The 21,280-nt window shown below is 45.5% G+C and overlaps 1 protein-coding gene across 1 annotated transcript in view; it reads right to left on the minus strand.

The window, feature by feature from the left end:
* Positions 1-16,455, minus strand: part of GALNT14 (polypeptide N-acetylgalactosaminyltransferase 14) — a 213,290-nt gene extending 196,835 nt beyond the window's left edge. The window contains exon 1 of the mRNA XM_090047316.1: positions 15,585-16,455. Coding sequence (XP_089903442.1) covers positions 15,585-15,710 — 126 coding nt within the window. The 5' untranslated portion in view covers positions 15,711-16,455. The remainder of the gene's footprint in view (positions 1-15,584) is intronic.
* Positions 16,456-21,280: the final 4,825 nt, after the last annotated feature.

Here is a 21,280-nt window from a genome sequence, read left to right on the forward strand (position 1 = left end):
CTTCAGCAAAGCAACCTATGCATTTGTCACCTGTAGACTGGATCACTATACCATGCTTCTTTCTAGGACTGCATCTTCAGTCACTCAGACAAATCACTACAGACCCAAGCTACTTCACTACTTGATGATACCATAATTCTACAAAACGCACAGCCCAGCTGTGCTCGGGAGAATGCACCGGCTTCTGATTAGTTACTGTGTCATAATGTATAATTTGGAAAGCCTTTTATCAGAGTTTGGGACATGCCTGCCTTAAAGATGTGCTTTTCCCCCTTAAACTTTAACCCACCAATTGTTCTAAGTCTGGATGCTAAAGCAGGGTGAGGTGCTCACCACTGAGAGTTTTCATCTCTGACCCAGTCAAACACCACCAGTATCTGGTGGTTTTCAATGTCATATAACCTATACAGCCAGGCCCAAGGGGAGCTGACCTACAAACCTTCCACATGCAAATAGTCTTCATTCACATGAAATGTCATAATGAAATCCATGGGAGGACATGTTAATAAGAATAAACTCAAATGGGCAGTATTTACAGGATCAGGCCTGGTATGCAAAATGTTGTATGACTTGGCTTTGGGCCACTTCGATGAGCTGTTTTCTTAACTACCAACTCAATTTATGTGATTTGAATGTTACTTAAATGCTTAGAATACACAAAAATGCCTACGAACAGCCAGGTGACCAGCAATCCTATGTCTTGCTTTGGAAAGGGGGTGGCTAGCATCTCCACCCCTAGGCTATGGACAGACATTACACAAACTGGTTTAAGTGATCAGAAACTGGTTTAAACCTGTAACAGAACAGACATTCAGTGCATATAAACCAGTTTCAAAATGGCCAAAACCAGTTTGAGATAAATCTGATACTACATTCAGCCAGGTTTAACTGATTGAGCTCAAACCGGTTTATGCAATGTTTGTCCTAGACCCCTTCTGGTTTAAGTTAAACCAGAGTCCCCCCGTATCCCAGCATGCTCTCTGGGCTGGGCTCTCTGCTCCAGCCAAGCAGAGCTGGCCCTGCCCCTCTGTTCCCCAGCCAGAGCAGAGACAGACGGGGGTCTGGCCAGATGCTGGCCCTGGAAAAGGACCAGGGAAGAAGTTTAATCCCCGCTTCCCTCCCCTATCCCACCAGCATGGACCTGCACTTCTCCATGCTGGCTGCTCCAGCAATGAGGGCATGGCCAGAGCGGGGTTTAATTTCCCCCTCCATGTCCCACCAGCAGGAGCCCAGGCCAGGTCTGCCCAGACTGCCTTAAACTAACCTGTAAAGATTGAATCAATTCAGGCTCTGGCTTTATGAATGTCTATCCTTAGCCATAGTCTGAATCAGACACAAGTTACATGTACACCATTCTAAACTGAAGCCCATTCCTCTTCTGTTGTGAAGGCATTTCAGTGGCATGAAGAAGCAGGCATTTTACTTACCAGCAAAGTTCAGCAAGGACCCTATGAAACCCTTTAAATGTTAAAAGAGGGAGCTAGATTCTCAAGTGGCACAATTCGGCACTGCTTCACAGAGAGCAATAGAGCAATTCCAATTTATACCAGCAGAGAATCAGACCCAAGATCTCTTTCCTAGCTGATCGTCCTGTAACACTGACTCCTGCAGCGGTTTTGGAACCAAAAAAGGGAAGAGAGGAGAAAAAAAATCAATTTAATTGCAGCTTAGTAAGCAAATGTGCTAAGTGTTGCTGGCAATATGTGAACATTTCACTGTGAGAGAGGGGAAAAATGGCTTTTTCATTGCATGGGGAAGTGGATTGATAGCAAATTCCACAGACTGTCATCTGGTTTTCACCCTTTCCTTCTTTAAACAGGAGGAAGCTTGCAAGATATTTTGTACTTGTGCTACACCAATTAATAGTCAATTGCTGCACCCTTTGTTGTTACCCTATACATAATTACCATTTCACGCAAAGCATCTTCCTTAAGCAGATCCTACTTTTGCTTTCTCGGCAGATACATCCCCATCATTGGTTTTATTGCACCAAATGCTGGGCTGTCCTAGTGGAAGGGAAATGGTTATAACTCTATTTCTCTCTCACAGCTGCAGTGCACTGCTCTAGCTTTTCCATCATTTCTCCCAGGTTTTCTTTTCCGTCGGCGAAGATACTCAAGCTGACAAAAAAAGCAGAAAGTACCAAATTGGCATCCTTGAGGGCCTTTCTGTGAGCTGCGTGTGCTGCCGACCCTAATGCCATCTGCAAAGCTCGCATGTAAAGTAACAGGAGAGCTCACAGGAGATGCTTTTTAAAAAGAGCCTGTTCAGTTGTGTGCTAAATATTGCACCCTCCACTGGAGTTACAACACTGAACTGAGACACAGCTATATGCCTCATTCTGACCCTACTGTCACTGAAGCTGGTGTTAAAGATTTCTGCTTACTTCCATGGGCAGCACCAGGCCCCAAATGACTTGATGTTAAACAGGGGTCTTAACATAGGAGCTGGAATCCAATACTCATTACAGCCAATGGCTTCTGCAAATCTTTGCAGTGCTTTGGCCATGAAAGCTGCCCAGGCAGCTCCTTCCAAACAGCTACCCTATATCTGGAAAAAGTTGTCATTTCCTTATTTAAATACTGAGTAAACAACACATGTGCGCTTACTTGAGAATACCACCACTGAACCAAGGACATCCTTGAATAACAACTCCATTCAGCTACTTCTGGGCCTACCTATTTGGAACAATAATGCACCCAGTATGTTTTGTGTAAACCTGTCTATGGTATATACCTGGTGTGGTCACACAGAACACCATTGTTCTATGGATCACTCCTGGATCTGTAGAATTACCTGTATATTTATGTTACAGAAAAATAACCAGGAACAACATCACACAGAGTTTTAAAAAATGATTCAACAATCTGTTCCTTATATTCTCTACATAGGAATTTATTCCTACAAAAAAAATACTTTACTGGAGGAGGAGAAAGAGGACAATCTCAACTGATTCCCATAATGATAAAACGCTCCACAGACTCTCTCTCCCCCACTCTCTGACCACACTTAAGGCTGATCACACATAAATCTCGTCCTACAGTCCCTTGACATGCAATTCCCCTTGACTTTTGGATATACACAGTGCACTGCAGAGTCAGGCCACAGGGGAAAGAAGATAGGTTTCAGTCAAAATATTTCCTGGACTCTGACTACACCAAATAAAGTGGGCAGACACCTTCTCATCATCACGGGCTTTTTGTGAGAAACTGGCTTAAAAATAAAAGGAAATGATTCCCACTTCATGCTTACAATCTTCTCATCATTAGGCAGCTAGGATGATTTTCCCAGCTAGATAGTGCCTTTTGTAAGGCATCAAGGTACTTCAGAGAATGACAGAGTATATATTATATTGGTTGCTGTACACTGAAAACATATAGCACTGTCCAGATATAAAGCAGATGCAACCCAAGCCCTAAAGATACTCTGTAAGCAACCTGAGTCCAGATTTTTAGAACAGCTCAACTCTGATTTAGAAACCGAACTGGATGGTTGATTTTCAGGTGAACTCAACTGTCTTCTTTTCCTGTAAGAGTCTCAAAGAGGCCTGTTGAGTGTTGAGAACTTGCAATGTTTTTGGTGCCTCAATGAGGGCTGAGCTCTTCTAAAAATCCAGCCCTAGATGCAAGGCCCTAGCATTCAATAACCTGCCTCTTGACTCCAAGACCAGGAAAAACAGTCTTTTCACCCACAACTGATGTAGAGCCTGATCCAAGATGGAGCAAATCAGTTGTTCAGCAGCACACAAACTTATCATACCTTAATTATGACCAAGAGAAGAACAGGGTATCTAACTGTGACTTCAGGAGGAAATTTGGGTAAGTAGCATGTACCCACCCAATTTAGCTGGCATTTAGCCAGAACAGGAGGGTTATAAAAGATGCCATGAGATCTTACACCATGGCACCCTCAAAAATGCAGAAGCTCATTGATCAACGTGGAATCAAAGGGTATCCCCACATGCAGAACTGGCTTCAGCAGCTAGGTCAGTGGTGTTCAACCTACATCCTTTGAGGTGGGGCAACTGCATTGCACAAAAAAAATAACCCTGTACTTGATTATGAACTAAGAGTGTGTTCTCTGAGCTGCAACCAGGAGCTTTGGAAGCCACCCTGAGTAGGAATTAAAGGACATCCACAACTTTCCCTGCAGTGCTAGGATGAGTCATGTATGCTTGGAGCATCATCCACCTCTTGTCGAGCAGCTGCTGTAGAGAACTTCCCTGGTGGCCACATTCTATGTGAGAAGGAAAAGAGAAAGATAGCTCTGATTGCTCCATCACCAGCTGAAGTGCAACAGCCCAGGGAGAGGAAATTAAGCATACTCCCAGCTCTGCTTAACCAAAGGGTAGTATCCAACACAAGCTCCTTTATCCAGTACACAACAGCCTAGGAAAAGAGAAGATGATGAGAACCAACACTACAGAGACTGAAGCTACCTTCAGCATCACTTCTGGGCATTATCCTGACATTGGGAAATCCCAACTGTACCCAAAATAAGGCATGGTGGCAGAGGGGTAAAGGCATGTCAGCACTACTCCAGAAGCATGAGTTAGAGCCCTGTTCTGGACTTGTACCACTGGCCACCTCCAGCTTCCCCAAATATAAAAGGATTCCTGGTCATTCAGGCTGGGGAATCAGAGAAGGCTGGACACAAGCCAGTCACATTGCTCCTTTGTGACCTGTTGGCTGGAAAAAGCTGGCATGCCTTAGCCACCCACACAATTACTGCACCAAAACAGAACCATCAACATTCCTGGATCTTACACCTGCACCTCCAGAAATGTAATACATCTCAGCCACTGCACTAAATGCCCTGATGGAAAATATGTAGGAGAAACCAAACAACAACGACATACCAGAATGAACACACACCAAAAAAATCTATCAAAGACAAGAATACCCAATTACCTGTGGGGGGCACTTTTCTCACAAGAAAACCACTCTCTCTCCAGTCTCTCAGTTCTAATCCTTAAAGGGAATTTACAAAACACCTTTCACAGATAAGCCTACAAACTTCACTTCATCAACCTGCTGGGTACTAAAAATCACGAACTAAATACAGACATTGGATTTATGACACATTATAACCTGCCTAACATCTGATACCCCAGGTAATCTCTCTACTATTTGCCAGATATATTCCAATCACCAGGTCTACATTCCCCTTCACTCCCGCCCCCCCCCCCCCCCCCAACAGCTGTTTCTCACCCACTGAGGGCCTCAATTTGCATTTTCACTGACTGGCATTCTTGCATGGTACTGGCCTCTAGTTTCTATTCTATTCCATCCAGGAAGAGCACAGACCAACTACAGACGCATCCTAAGCCCGATGAAGGGCATTTGTACCCAAAAGCTAGCAAAGAAGAATTTTTCCAACTGGGTGAGTTGGTCTAATAAAAGATATCAGATTTATCCAAAGAACCTTGTCCGCCTATGTCCTTAGACCAAACCGGCTACAACCTAAACCCCTTAACCACACTACACCATATTCAACTGTTAAGCTTTGGCAGAAGTTTGACCAGCTAAGCATATGCCTCCCTCCTACATAGCTCCTTCTACAGATGTGGGCAGAGCAATTGGCTGAAGCATGTTGTGTTGGGGAGTTCCCCCAGCCTCTTTGTAGCTAAATGGCACCAGTTATAGCAGCCCCTAGAATACAAGGAATCGGTCTGAACACCACAAAGAGGACATGAGAGGATTTGGACTCTGTCCCAACCTACTGATTCTTGCTACTTGGCCTTTCTGAAACAACAAGTGGCCCTTAGACTGAACAGGTGTTTCCAGCAGGTCTCCTCCTCAAAAACTAGTAATCCATTCCAGAACTAGTAATCAGAGTTATGACAGCAGTAAAGCACAAAGTGATATGGCTTCAAGCTACTTTATTCTTCCTCTCTCATCCCAAAGGAGTAAAGATAAAAAAGCAACAACAGCACAAAAAAAAATGGCACGTCCAGCTTTCCTGCCAAAGACTATAAAGAGGGCTTTTTGTTTTTATCCTTTTTAAAGCCATCTTCCTAATGATCAAAAACTGTATCTGCATACTGCCTCAGTCAAAGACCAAATGGCTTCAAATCACTCAACAATGCTGGGACTTCTTAAACTCCTTATACCTTCCCAGGGAAAGAAGAAAAAAATCTTTTTCTCCCCCGTCAAGAGATGCTAAGCAACAAGATGCGTTTTAGCTGCATCCCAGATTTATTGGGCTTCTCCTCAGTAAAGAGCCATCGTTTCACTCTTCCCCCACCTTTTTTCTTCTTACAAGCTCAAAACAATAGAAGGTCCCTGGATGCCCCAATGCTCATCATTTTGTAAAGCAAACAGGCCTTGTTCAATCAATATTTATGCCCCTATCACTCACAGCTGCAACATGAACTCTAATGGAACGTAATGGGGGTAAAATTCATTCATTGTAATTACCAGTGAAAAATTAACAGGGTTTTCATTTACTGCCTATTGTTTTTCAGATATCTCAGGGAGATCATTGATGCACAGGCAGTAGATTAATTAAACAGCATGGATAATATAAGCTGCACACCATTTGTCTGTGACTATTTTATTATTACAGACGGCTGGGTTTCGCCTGACCAGAAGGCTTGCTAAACTTTGACGGAACCTCGTGTCATAACCATATTCAACAAAGACATGACTGTTAGAAATGGGGTGGACTCTAGTGGGGAAAAAAAACTATTTCCAAAGCTTAGTTACAGAAAGGCCAGTGACAGGAAACAGCTCCTTCTTACCCAATAACTCTAATTCCTGGCTGTGCCCGAGTCACAGTGACACAAACATGAGCTTGGTTCATTTTTTTTTCCCCACATTGTTAAACATGCAGCTCAAAAATACAGCTACCAGAGAGCAAAGTGGATTCTATGCTAGCTCATGCATCACTAGCTTGTTTATGTTTTGGACACTGTAAGAAGCCTGCCTTTTCTCTTGGTCATTTTGCTGAGGGATTTCAGTTATGAGTTGTGATAAAGGAGTGTCATTATAAATTCCATCCTGTGCCAGTCAAAGTCAATGAGAAAGCTCAGGCCCCATAGCACATCAAACTGGCAAACTTGCCTTCAGGTTCGAACAGGCACTTCAATCCATTAATTCAGCAAGATCTTAATTTTTGCAGTGTTTAATGCTAGTTTAATCTGTTAAAGGCCTGTGGTAGACTGGTGTTATAAAATCTAAGGCAATTAAATATCTAAAGATCATCACCTGAGCTCTGCTTGCCAAATCTTCCAAGATTGCAACAATGCAGAAAGAATGCAGTCTGGAATTCAGATTCCAAGTGCAGAACTGGTCATTGCTTTTCTGACCCTAAACCCAATCCCGTATGCGACTTAGCATCCATTCCTGCTCCCAACAGGAATTGAGGGCACATAGCATCTCACAGAAAGAACTCATTGACTCACGTAGTCAGTCCCCACCACTTCATTTTTAACAATTCACTCTTGAACATATTCAATCTCAAATAATATTTTTTAAGGCACAGCAAGTATATTTGGTGGAGTCTTTTTTTTAAAACCCTCCTATGTTTGCAACAACTCCACCTTGGAAGCGTGAAAAGGACGTTTGTTTCTTCAGGGGACTTTTACTTATGTATTTCTTACCTTGGAATTAATAAGGTCTAAATTTTTTATAGTAACAGGGGAAGACTTCTGGGATTGCCCAGAGCACTCTTTCCCCCACTCCTGAATCCAACCTCACACACAAAGGTCCTCCCCTTCTTTCCTCTGGAACTCCACTGCAACACTTTATCCATTCACCAGAAGGAACAAAAGAGCTCCTGCCTCACCGACATCATTCCCATGCTGTAATAGCTTCAACAAGGGGGAGGCCAACTTGGAAACCCAAGCGATTTTTTCACATGCTCTGGGAGGCACAGAGGGGGGTGCAATTAGCAAGCCATACTAATTAAAAGCGCCCACGCATCACATGTATCAGCATCCCCAAGCTGAAAAATGGCAGCAGAGCACTTTGAACTAAAGCTCATTGAACGATGCACATGACACTAGATTCTGCTGGAGACCATTCATTTCCCCACTCCAGAAGACTCGAATAACCGAGTCTGCTCCAACATGCTGGACTTCCCATGCACTGAAGCAGGCTCCCTGCACATGTATAGGAGCCCCTGAGCACTAATCAGGGTGCACTGTCACTCATCCCCACTGTGACCTCTCCCCACATCCCTTTATCAGAGCTTAAACATCAGAGCAGGGACAAGATGTCAGGAGACATGGAGAGTGTTCCAAACTCTGACACTGACTCAGTGCACAAATGCTTAAGGCAAGTCAATTGATAGCCTGATTTTCAAAGGTATTCAGCAACACCAGCTTCCTCAGAAGTGTTACTTCGGAAAACAGAAAGTCTAGGGAGTTCGTGTGGAATTTATTAATGCTTGTGATGCATTTGGGGATCCTTGGATGAAAAGCTTTGTAAGTGCAGAATTTATCAATGAACCCCAGGAGATCAGAAACCAAGCCCTGCTATAAAGTGACTCCCCTATAAATCATCCAGCAGACAGGATTAACTTTGTTTCGCATTAATCCCCCATCTGCTAACTGGCTCACCTGATTATGTCAGCACTAGACAGCAGACGCAGTCATACCATTTCAGAAAAATCTGCCGCAGTTGCCTTCCTTCAACAGATTTATAGGACTCCAAAAGGAACAGAGGAGCACAAGAAAGTTTTCCCAGCCCTCCTAATAGGGTTCGATCTTTGAAAATGCAAGCAGCAGCAGTAATAAGAGTCCGGATGGCAGCATCAGATAAACTGGGAAAAATTCATTCCATAAACAACTACTCTAGGCAATTGTATAAGCTGGAAGGGGGGGACGAGTTCTCCCCCCAACTCCTGCTTCCCCTATGCAGCCTCACCAGTACTCCAAGGTTATTGCTTAAAATAACAGTCAGCAACAAGCCCCATCCCATGGCTGAGTGAAGCAGTGCTGGCCTCCCTTGGACAGAGAAAATGTTACATGGTAGTTCTTGTGTGTGATGATAACAGCTTGGCTTAATACAGCCACTAGCCAGGAACAAGGAAGAAAGAAAGCGAGATGGAAAGTAAGTGACTAGAAAGAAAAGGGAAGGCTAGGAAAGGGGTAGAGAAAATAGATAAGGTAATGATGAGGGAGGGTACATCTACACTGCAACTGGCAATGCGAACACAGCGTGAGCTTGCAGACCTGTGCTGGCTTGAAACAGGCCAACAGTGGCAGTAAAGATGAGATAGCACGTGTCAGAGGTGGCTAGAATCCAAGTGTATAAACCTGGGGTCCCCAAATAGGTGGTACTGTCTGCATTGAAGCCCTCCTTCCCTGCTGTTATTACCTAGGCTAATCAGATTAAAGCCAGTGCAGGTATGTCTACCTGTACTGCACTCACACCTTGGACTGCCATGCAGACATTAGAGATTAGATTAGATTAAGAAACAGCAGGTGAAGCTAGGTTAAACAAAACAAGCCAGCTGCTCCTACCTACTCTGGCAATAGGTCTGTCAGTACAGGGGACATGATCTTAAACCTGAAGCAGGGGATTCAGGCTTGGACCTTTGAGCCTGCCTTTTCTCTCACTCATACAAGCATAGATCAGGACTCTGGTAAAGTCACTGGGGCTTCACTGATGCAGGGGAGAATGGAATCAAACCCCGCGCCTCTCCTTCCAATAGACGGTTCTCGCTTGCTGGACCAAGAGGGAAGTCAGGGCAGGGACATGCAGACAGCATCACACTTCTTGGGAGAAACACTTTGGCCTGTGTTCTACAGGAAGCTCAACTAGATGGGGGGGCAATCATTTTGACAAGCATATGACAAGTTAAGCTCCATGCCCTCACTGAGTGCCACTCCAGTCCACTTTCCCTACCACATGTGCCGCTCTGCTCTTCACTTCCTGCCCTGTCCACTGCTCTGCTTTCTGCCCTTTACTGCATGGCCCCTGCCTGATCTGCTGCTCTATCTTCTGCCCTATCTGTCACTGCCTGCCTCTCCCTCATCTGCCACATGCCTCACACAGGTGTCCCAGGCCACTCATGGCACGAGTACCACAAGTTGGCCACCCCTGGATTAGATGAACACAGCGAGTCCTTGTGGCCTTAAAAGCTATAACGGTGCTATTTGCAAGAGAGGCATGCTGACTAAGAAAAAGCACTCACTGATTTCAAAGGAAAACCTATCTAGATTGGTTTTTTTGGTACACATGTATGTCCCTCCTATGCCAAGTGCACCATATGTGCTCAGCAAAGTAATCATCTATGGGAGTGAATAAAAGAAAAACCGTACTGTGAAATCAGGTATGGTGAGAACTGACAGGATATCAATTACTCCATGGTAACTTTGTGCTTGCTTTTACCTCACAGAAAATGTGAGGTGGCTTATCCCTCAATGAAAGGAGAATGAGTTACCTCATGCTGCCAGGTAAGAGGGTGAAAGTCAACAGCTCCCACAGAAAAAAATAATATGCTGTAAACTCCCAGTATAGTTTACTTTGTGGTAACCCGTTTTTGTAGCTTAAAACCACTAAATCACTGCAGCCTGAACACCTGAATTCACATAGGCCTGGCACCACAGTAGCCCTACTTCTGATTCAAGAGCCCACCTGAACTGGAAGTAGCATGGCTGGCTCCGTGTCACACTATATACGCCCTAACAGACTGTACCTCTAGTGTAGCATTAGTGTAACAGTACCCTAAGGCAGGGGTGCCAAACTTATCTCCTACCCCAGCTGGACCCAGACTACAGGGCTTTGTGGGCTAGATCCAGCCCAAGGCACTGGGTGGCTCTGGCAGCAGCAACAATAGCTACAGCTCTGGCATGGAGCACACAGTGGTAACAGTCCAGCAGGGGAACGGGAGCATGTGCAGGTAGTCTAGCTCATGTTTCCTAAGCACACACAGCATCCAAAATAGATATAGTGGGCCTGTAAAGATAAGCTCGCTGTCTCTGGCATGGCTACTAATGTGTGCCTAGCACCACACATCTGTTTCAGGTTGTAGTGGATCTGGAGCGAGCGTGCAGCGCTTCACGGAACAGCTTCCTAGTACAGTTCTTCATGCCCTAAATAACTCACCAATATGCATGTACACCACTGATGTCTGCTGGATAGAATCAGAATAGCTCATCTGTGTGTCATGATCCCTAACCTGCAGATGCCTGAGGGAGTTTTCTTCAGCTCAAGCACCGGAGAAGACTCTGCTTTTAGACCGCTTTACTCAGATGCTCACTGGGAAGTTCCAGGTGAGTCATGTTGCGGATCTACCATGAAGGCCTCAGTGAGCACAGTTTGGTGACCACATTACCCCAAAAATAAAGTAAGCCTGAGTGAAAGAAGCATTAAAAGCAAGAAGAAAATTAAGAATGTTTGACTGTGAAGCGTGGTGAATGGAAACCATTTCTCCAACAGAAGCAGCACCACCAATTTGTCCCACTATGTCACAGAGGCTCTTTCTGTCATTATAATTTCAGCTTCCTTTACAGAACTGGAGGAGGTAAGGAAGAACCTATTTGCACACTGCAGGAGAATCACTTGATACACAAACACCAACTCACCAGTGTCCAAAGTACCTGTCCTCATAGACAAGACAACTATAGCATAGCCCCATCTCCTACACACACTGTAGTCTCACTAGCTCTGGTATACAAAATCATATGTGAATCCCTGAAGAGGGCTTAACTGAAGTGACGTCATATGAATTATAAGCTAGTGGTGAGAATGGACATATTATTCAAAAGTGGCTTCCAAAGCCAAAACTATAATGCGCAACAAAAGAAATATCAATCTGTACTCTATGGACCTCAGGAGAATGCAACTGTTTTGATAGAAAATTCAGCAGAAACGAAGAGGCAATTTTAGCAGTCAAATTGCCGGAGTTATGGCAACTTGGCTGGTGCAACTTAGAAATTTAGGGCCAGATCCCACATTTATGAGAAGATTCTTATTGACTGCACTGGGAACAGAAATGATCCCGTAATAATGCTAGCAGTTGAAAGATCATAGGGTAAATACATCTCTCCACAGCCCATGAATATTCAAAGGGGACTGTGAAAAAGGAGAATGAATTCTGCAGCAACTGTTCCTAAGAAAGAAAAGGGTTCATTTGAAGGATAATATACTATATCATGTCCGACAAGTGAATTTTTATTTTGCAATTCTGAAGACTGCAGTTCCAATCCAAGCCTATTTACACAAAGGGATAGTTACAGTTCCAAAAGCACTTTCATACTAAATCTCCTTCTAGAGACTTATTACCTTCCCCTACAAAAAAAATTATCTTTCGGCCTGAAATTGCACAAGCTCATTCTCCCATCCTAGAAATGAGAATTTTTTCAGAAAGCCTGAAAAAAATCCATTCAATCATTTTTGTTTAGAAAGCATGGAGGGGAGAAAAAAGAAAGTTTAAAACTTTCACCACATGAAAAACAGATTTTTATTTTTATTTTTTTTTTACCAATTTAGGATTTTTTAACAGTGGTTTGAGTTATAAGTTTTCAGACTTGGTAGATACAGTTGTCTTTGAAGAACTGGTCAAGACAACACAGCTGCCATATGAATCATGGGCTAGCTATTCTTCTCAATTACACTGGTATGCATCTGGAGCAAGAGCTTAATGCAAATCCCATGGAGATTCCCATTAACCAACTCACTTCAAGGAAGAGATGGAGATTTATAGCAGTGTAATTAAGAACAGAATCTGGTCCCTGTATTTAGACGAGTTTCCTTTTTTGCCTTTTCAGTGTTAGTAACATCATAAGTTATTAAAGTAGACATCATGTTGAAAAAAAGTCCCTGCTTGTGTCCTTTCTCTGCATTTCATGGAATTTAAAAATTAGACAGTTTCACTTCATATTTATGGGGGTTTGCACTTAGCAGGTTTTGACAGAACAGGTTCAAAACAGGGCAGGAAGGTGTGGAATCCCACCAGCAACCTACTTTCACCAAGGTAGGAAACCATTTCATGGTAACACTTACATTCCTCTTAAGTCCCTGCTTTTAAGTGTAGTGATTTAAATTAGTTGAGAGTAGCTACAGCTCTGCCGCTGACTCACTATGACCACAGACTCAAACTCTCCCCTGATGCTGCCCTATTTTTAAAATGAATATTGCATAGTCATATCTACTTCACACAGGCATTGTGAGAATCAGTCAGTTATTATTAAGGACATGCTTAGCGATTCAAAGATGAAAGATACATTGTAAGCCACTGTACCTGGCTCCCTCTGTGCCTAACCCACACAAAGACACCCACCTGCTCCAAGGTCCAGCTCAGGAACCTAGCCCCAGTTCAGCCTTACCCTGCAAATTACTAAACACATCTGAACATTAGGGACATGTTTAAGTTCCACGGACTTAAATGCGACTTAAACATATGCTCTCAATTTTCTTAAATCCTTTGCTGAGTACAGATGAATAAGGATATGCTTAAGTACTTCTCTGAATTGGGGCCTGCCTTCAGCTCTGGGATTCTGGTCCATACTGGCACTGTACTGTCACCACACAGCTGTTTTTAGATGCTACTGTGTAGAAGCAACAAGCTGCTGCACAGTAGCTTGTTACTACTGCACAGTACCATTGCTGCACGGTTAGCACCCTACCCTGCAGTAGTGTCTCACATAGACTCACCTACTGATGACTAAGGTGATGTTCATTACCCTAATGCAAAGTTTTCACAGCATCTTAAGCCTTTAGTTATACATGAAGCACAGACATCTAAATTAAAGCAAACATTCCCTTTCCCCTCCTTCTCCTTCCCCCCCTCCTCCCAAAAAATGCTTCTACCTCTTTAACAGGAAACATTAAGCTTGAGACTGATCTCATGCAAAGAAAGGGTTAGGACAGAAATCCTACCACCTTGGCACAAAGTTTGAAAGCAGGAAAATATAGCATGCTAATTTTATCTAGTCCTATAAAAGGCCTAGTGAGGTCACATGGAGAACTTACAGTGCAGTTACAGACCGCATATAAAAAGGAGAGATTACAGGAATGAGGTTGAAGCTGGTTACAAAGAGGACGGAGCTAGACTGTTCTCAGTGGTGGCAGACAACAAAACTAGAAACAACAGGCTCAAGCTGCAGCAAGGGAAGTGGAGGTTAGACATAAGGAAAAACTTTCATGAGGAGGGTGGTGAAGCACTAGAACAGGTTACTTAGGGAGGTGGTGGACTCCATCCTAGGCGAGTATCTCCCACCTCTGGCATGAGCAGTCTGGCTTGCAGAGGGAGCCACGTACCTTGCAAGGAAACATGGCTTACAATGCATCTTTCATCCTTGGATCACTCAGCATGTCCTCAATAACAATTTGACTTCTGATGGCTCCCAGGGAGGAAACGGGGAGCAATTCCACGGAGATCAACGCAGTTACACACATGGAAGTAGAACCGAGCAAAAGCAGACTCTGGGCTGGACAGCGAGCCCTCCACATCACTGCCTAACTCATTCAAGACAGCAAAGGGGTACCTCTTTAACCCACACATCTTAAGGCACCAGACAAGTTGCTACGAGCACTTTACACACACTGCCTGTACCTCCCACCTCTGGCATGAGCGGTCTGGCTTGCAAACATAGAATCATAGAAAAGGAGGGCTGGAAGGGACCTCAGGAGGTCACATCAAGTCCAAAAGCAGGACCAGCCCCAACTAGATTATCCCAGCCAAGGTTTTTTCTAGCAGGGTCTTAAAAACCTAAGTGATCCAAGGATGAAAGATACATTGTAAGCCATGTTTCCTTGCAAGGTACCTGGCTCCTTCTGTGCCTAACCCACACAAGGACACCTGCCTAGGACTGAGAGTCCACCACCTCCCTAGGTAACCTGTTCCAGTGCTTCACCACCCTCCTAGTGAGAAAGTTTTTCCTCATATCTAACCTCAACTTCCCTTGCTGCAACTTGAGCCTGTTGCTCCTCCTCCTATCATCTGCCACCAGTGAAAACAGTCCAGCTCCATCCCCTCTGAGCCCCCCTTCAGGTAGTTGAAAGGCTTGTTATTAAATCCACCTCCTCCTGCCCAGAACAAACCCATTCTCCCAAGTCCTTTCCCAGCCACCAAGCCCACAGATTTCCGGGGGGCAGGGATGAGCAGCCCCATCATCTCCGGCTGCCTGCCAGAGTCCTGTGCTGAGGGACAGATCGCAGGGAAGCGGGCTGGAAGGGACCTCACAAGGTCATCTAGTCCTGCCTCCTGCTCAAGGCAGGATCACCCCCGCCCAAACCATCCCAGCCAAGTGTCTGCCCCACCTGCTCCAGAAAACTTCCAGGGGTGGAGATGCCACAGCTTCTCCCGGCAGCCTGCCCCAGGGCTTGACCACGCCGCTCCTCAAACAGTGCCTCGCCCCCCAACTCCATTTCCCGCCGCAGCTTGAGGCCACTGCTCCTAGCCCTGCCCCCTGCAGCCACAGAGTTTCGCAGCCAGAAAAGTCCCGGGAGGCAGGTGGGACGTGTGGTGGATGTCCTATGGGACAAGCCCCGGACTCGCCCCGAAAGTGCTGCAGAGGAGTTGGGAGCGCTCGGCAACGGGAAGGGGAGAGGGGCAGGGGGCGCGGAGTCCCCCAGCGCCTCCGCAGGGGCTGCATCTCCCTCCCCGCCCGCACGCACGCACCGCCTTACCTTCGGCGTCTGCCCTTGGGCTCCTGCCGCCTCCAACTTCCTGCGAGCCCCGAAGAAGAGGAGCAGCGCGGCGAGTCCCAGGATGCCCAGGAGCGACCAAGCCAGGCGCCGGCTCAGCCGCCTCATCCTCGGCCGGCCGGCCGCCCGGGCGGGGGGGCTGGGGAGCTAGCGGCGCGCTGCTGCCGCCCGAGCAGCCCCGGCCAGAGGCATAGCCCGCCGCTGCGCGCCGCGCACCACGCACCACAGCCGGCCCGGCCCGGCCCGGCCCGGGGGCGGGGGACCCGGTGCTGCCGCCGCCGGGCTCCGGGGAAGGGGGGCTGTCCGGGGGGGAGTGTCTGCGCGTCTGTCTGCGGGGAGGGGAGGGGAAGGGAAGGGAAGGAGTCTGTCCGGGGAAGGAGGAAGGGAGGGTCCTGTCTGTGAGTCTGTCTGTCCGGGCAGGGAGGGTGTCTGAGTCTGTGCCTAGGGGAGAAAGGGAGGCTGTCCGGGGGGTGGAGGGAGTCTGTGTCGTGGGAGGGAGGGAGGGAGTCTGTCCGGGGACGGGGATCTGTCCAGGGAAGGACGGCGGGTGCCCGAGTCCCTGCAGGGCGACAGTCCGTGAGTGTGTCCGGGGAGGAGGGTGCCCGAGTCTGTCCAGGGAGCTAGTCTGCGGGTCGGTCCGTCCGTCCGTCTGTCCGTCCGGGGGGAAGGAGTCGGCGAGTGTGTCCGGGCAGGGATCCCGCCCGTGCCGCCGCAGCAGGCGAAGGGCCGCGCTTCCCTCCCGCGGGGGCAGGCAGGTGCAGTGCAACTTAGCGGCGCCCCTGCAAAAGTTGGAGCCGGGCGGCTGTGCTCGGGCTGCCGCCCCCCCTGGCGCGGGCAGCAGGAGGCGGATTAGGGTTAATGCGCGTTGGGCTAAGTGGCTGGAACCGGGGCGGGGGCGGGGGCGGGAGGGTGGCTCCCTCCAGTAGTAAGCGGCGGCGGGGGCGGCTCAGGTAGGTGGGATGTAATCACTGGATTTGGAGGAGAAGATTGGAGGCTCCGGAGCTGTCAAGAGCACTTGCATAAAAAAACAAACAAACAAAAAAATCATCATCTTCCACACAGAGCGGCTCTCCGTGGGGAGGAGGCCAGCGTGGAGCTGGGCTGCGGGCAGGGCTGAGCCAGCAGCAGGCTCCGGCCTCCCTCCAGGGGACCCCAGGGCTCGGCTTGGGGACAAGCCTTTACCCCTGTGGGACAACCTGCCAGTTCAGGCTTCTTAGAGGGAGAGGTAGGGGACACACTGCTAGGCACCAGAAGCCAGTCAAACCCTCCTCGGCTAAGTACACACAGTAAAGCCCAAGGCTGAGTCCATTCAATCTTGGCAGATTCCTCTAAGCTGCAGACTGAACCCATAAGCAAGTGAACAGACTTTCACTTTTGACTGAAGACATGCAGCCAGGTGCCTGCAGTAGGCCGGGCCAGGCCAGAAGCCCCGGGCGCCAGAGCATGCTTCCTTGCTCTGTTACAGCTTGGGCCAAAGCTAGCCCGCCTCCCTGCAAGGGGATGGGTGGCAAAACATCCTGGGATGCTGGGGGACTGTGAGCTCACTTGAATCAGAAGGAGATGTGGGCCAGAAATTTAATAAACGGGTTTAACCTAAATCAGTTCAGTCTGATACTACATCCATCCAGGTTTATCTTAAACCAGTTCTGGTCATTTTGAAAGCAGTTTATATGCACTGAACTGCTGTTGTGTTATACATTTGAACCAGTTTCTGATCACTTACACTGGTTTACATGTTATTTCTGTTCTGTCATGTCTTTGTCCCCTTCTCTTCCCCAGTTTACTTTTCTTCCACTCCTGTCATTGGTAAGTATAGCACAAGCAGAGCCATCCCTGGCAGAAGACATTTGAGAATAAATTAGGTATTGGAGCAGATGCGAGTCATTCATGTTTGTTCGAAAACCGAAGAACAAAACCCCATAAAAACAGGAACCCGTGCGTAAAGTAACATATGGAAGGAATTGGAGATAAGATGTCAGAAAGCTGGTAAGTCCAATACACATTGTAAACAATCTCTCCTGTGCCTTTTTTTCCCACTCCTCCCGTTTTTATTATTTCCTCCAGTTGTTTTGTATCACTTATTAATTTACTGTTGCTATTCTTCTTCCTTTTTTGTCTTTTGATTTATTTCCAAGGTTCACTGACTCTCTTCTTTCTCTAATATAATCTGTGCCTCTTAGGCCCGATGTGCTTACAGAGATGCCCAGATAAAAATTTCATTAGCAACAACAGAAAGACATTTCTCCTTTCCTTTGTTTTAAAGTATATGAATGCTGTATTAATAAGGTTTGTTCTATGAGAGAGTGAAGAGACACAGGTCCAATGGGTGGACGCATGCAGAACTTCTTGAACAACAGCGGGGGGGGGGCGGGAAATCAAAGCTACTGCATTGAAGCCTGCCTTTGCAGCTAAGCAGGGGTAACCTATAGCTCAGCATATAGATGCAGCATCTGGGTTTTGCCCTGTATCTCAAGAAGTGGGGAGAAAAACTCTACCAGAGTCAGTGCTAGACCATTGTCTCAGTACTATAGAGATCTGAGAATACCAATGTTTTCCAGGTATTATGAGAGAGTTTCTTCATTTGTGAATATTAACGTTCTTATGACATTTTTCTCAAGAATAAGGAGCCTAGTGTTCTAGCTCAATTGCAGTTCAGCAATTCATTTTACCTCTCACTTCTCCCTCAGTTTCAGAACTATGCTTCTTTCTCCAGCTTCTGTCTTAAAGTGTTGCTTTGCTGCCTCTCCTTTAAATGCACCTATGCTGTAATGCCTACAAAACACCTGACAACCACTAGGCAGCTGGTGCACATTGACAGTTGCTTATTACATATTTATAAGTTTCTCATTTACCTTGTGCTCCCCCCAGCTGTTGCTCATATGACAGATGACAACCAGTAGATATAAGTAAATTGTCAGTAAGCCTGTCACCTGTCACACACTTTGATGGAGATTTTCGGGGCAGGGACCGTTTGTTTGTGAGAGAAACAAATACAGTCACTAGACATCATAATAATTCACCTTGCTGTGGGCACCTGTTATGTGTTACCAGCAATGCAACATTTCAGCTACGATTTTTATTGAAGCCGGTAATTGTGTTCCCAGATGATGATCATCAACATTTTCCTAGAAAACTTCACTGATTGCCAAAAGTAAGAAAAGCTTTTTTTCCAAAAAGCAAGAGATGCCTGAGTATTTCATCTCAGTGGTGGATCAAAAATTGTGTCCCTTTCTTTGTTCAAACTTTTATTGAAAGTTATTACAATATACAGGGGGAAAATATAGAAAATAGCAAGGGAAATACACTACAAATTAAATTACATGTGAGGTAATAAATAAGACATGCCTGACAAAAATGCAATTGGATAATGTTATCTTATTACATTGAGAAACAACTCCCTCTACTGAGAAAAAGAGTCACTGACAAGGGCCCAGCTAGTGTGATAAATAGCTAGTTTTTTCTCTGTGATAAATAGCTGTGGACTTGTTCTCCACTGTTTTATACCTCATGTAGTCCAATACACACATGAAAGTCAGGTGCATCCCTATCACTAGTGAGACTGCAGAATTCTAATTTGATTGCGTTTTATACCTGCTTTGCACAGAAACCAGTATTTATGTGAGGGGTTAGAAGAGCCCTAGCTATGCATCTGCAAAATTTCTAGGAGTAAGAGAAACCACACAAGGAACTCCCCTGTGTAGATGGAGGCAAATAGTGCCTGGTAATATATTTAGCAAGTGAGTATGCAAGCTGCAGAAAAACAGAGAGGAGGAGGATGAAAAATTTGTTGCAAAGTTATATTTAGACCCAAGCAGATTAAATATTTCTTAGATGAAATTCTCCCACTAGATTGTTGCAGCCCTATTAAAGTGAAATGAGTTTTGTCAGTGGCAACAAGGAAAACTTGGTCCATTGCATCTAATAATACCCAGCTCTTGCATAGTGCTGTTTATCTGTCAATCCCAGAGTGCTTTAAAAGAAGGTCGCTTTCATGAGCCAAATTTCACCAGATGCAAAAACAGACACAGCTGAAGTCACTTGCCAAACATCATCAATAGCATAGTTAGGAATCAACCCCCAGGTTTTCTGAAACCTATTCCAGGGCTCTGTCCAACAGCAACAAGTAAGTCTTTTTTTAAAATATGTTATCTGCCTATATCTGGGAATTTTAACCTTAGAGCAGTTTTCAGCAGGTTGAATAATTTGTATTAATAAACCAGAGAAATGCTTGGTGGAAAACTATGGAAAAGGTGTCCATCTATACAGTCACAGTGACAGAGAAGATAATAGTATGGCCAACAGAGCCAAGAATGTCTTGTGACAAGTAGCAGGTGTCAGATAGAGCACTAGGAGCTAAAACAACATAGAGGAAGCTAAAGATAACTACTAGCATACCAAAATGAGTTTTAAGCAATCTGGGGGGGTCAGGAAGCTGTTATCTTTGAGATAAATAACTTGGTTTTTGGTATTCTAATCTGGGAATCTTTCTCTGCTAATAAAAAGATGATCAGCATTTCTGAGCAGAAGGGGCCTTCTCAGAACTCTAACTCCAGCTTAGCTACCTGGGATGGAACTAAAACAAAGAATCAGAAAAGTAGGGCAGGAAGGAAACTTGAGGTCATCTAGTTCAACCCCTAAACAATAGCTTCCTACCATTTTTGTGTTTGAGCTGACTGTGGCTAAAACATTTTTGACAGAATTTCAGTTAATCTGAATATGCTGATTCATTGTCAAAACATCTCACAGAGATGCATCCGTTTCAAATAAGTCTGTTTTGGGGCAGGGGGGCTAGTTTTTTTTGGAAGGAGAATGGCTTTGAGGTTCAGGGATTCTTGGTAATTTCTTACCTAGGAAAGAGCTAAACCCTCTCAAATCAGTTCTGGACAGCATTCCTGTTTGCAAAAAAAATAATCAAACTATGAAAAGAGTTTTTTGTTAGTTTGCTCTTTTTATTTCCTTCTGAGCTACCCATCCCATTTCAATATGTAATGAAAAATAATTTTGTAACTTCAACAATTATCACAGAATAATGTCATGGTCCTCTCAATGCAGGGACCTGCTGGAGAGTGCTGGTTGCATACTGCACCCTGTTATAACATATAGTGGTCTGACCATGATGAAATTGAAGAAGGGCCTTTAGAACAAGGAGCTCTGTTGCCTAAGGAAGACTGAACACAACGCTGACTTAAGGGGTAAAGCTCTAATGCCCTCAAGGAGGTACCTTTTTTATGCCAGCACTGAATCTGCTGAAAGGGTTTCTCCTTGCTCATGAAGATCACAGCAACAGTGGGGGGCAGGGAAATACCTATCCAAAAGTGCCAATTTAGTAATACAGAAGATAAGTCCTTGACCCATGGTGAGAGCATAGCACACCTAGAATGGTCTGAGCTATGGACAGGGAGGGAAACCTAGGTAGATACTGCTTCAGTCAAGGCATGCTGGTTGTACTTTCAACCCTACTATGAGGGGGTAGGGAGTCAGCACTTCTCAAGCTGCTCTGAAGCAACCTGGTTTGGCATATGCTCAGCGCTGATAGCTTCAAAAGAATTCTGCCAAAGGGAAGGTCAGTCAGGTCTTGTGACAGGAAGTGGGGGTGGTTACAAAAGAGACAGTCCTAAAAGAGGTTCAAAACAAGACCTCCATGTTTTGAGAACAGTGTACATTCAGCTCCCTCTCTC

This window comes from Crocodylus siamensis, chromosome 1 (assembly GCF_052110815.1).
Source record: "Crocodylus siamensis isolate JL-2025a chromosome 1, ASM5211081v1, whole genome shotgun sequence".
In the NCBI taxonomy this organism is placed as follows: Eukaryota; Metazoa; Chordata; order Crocodylia; family Crocodylidae; genus Crocodylus; species Crocodylus siamensis.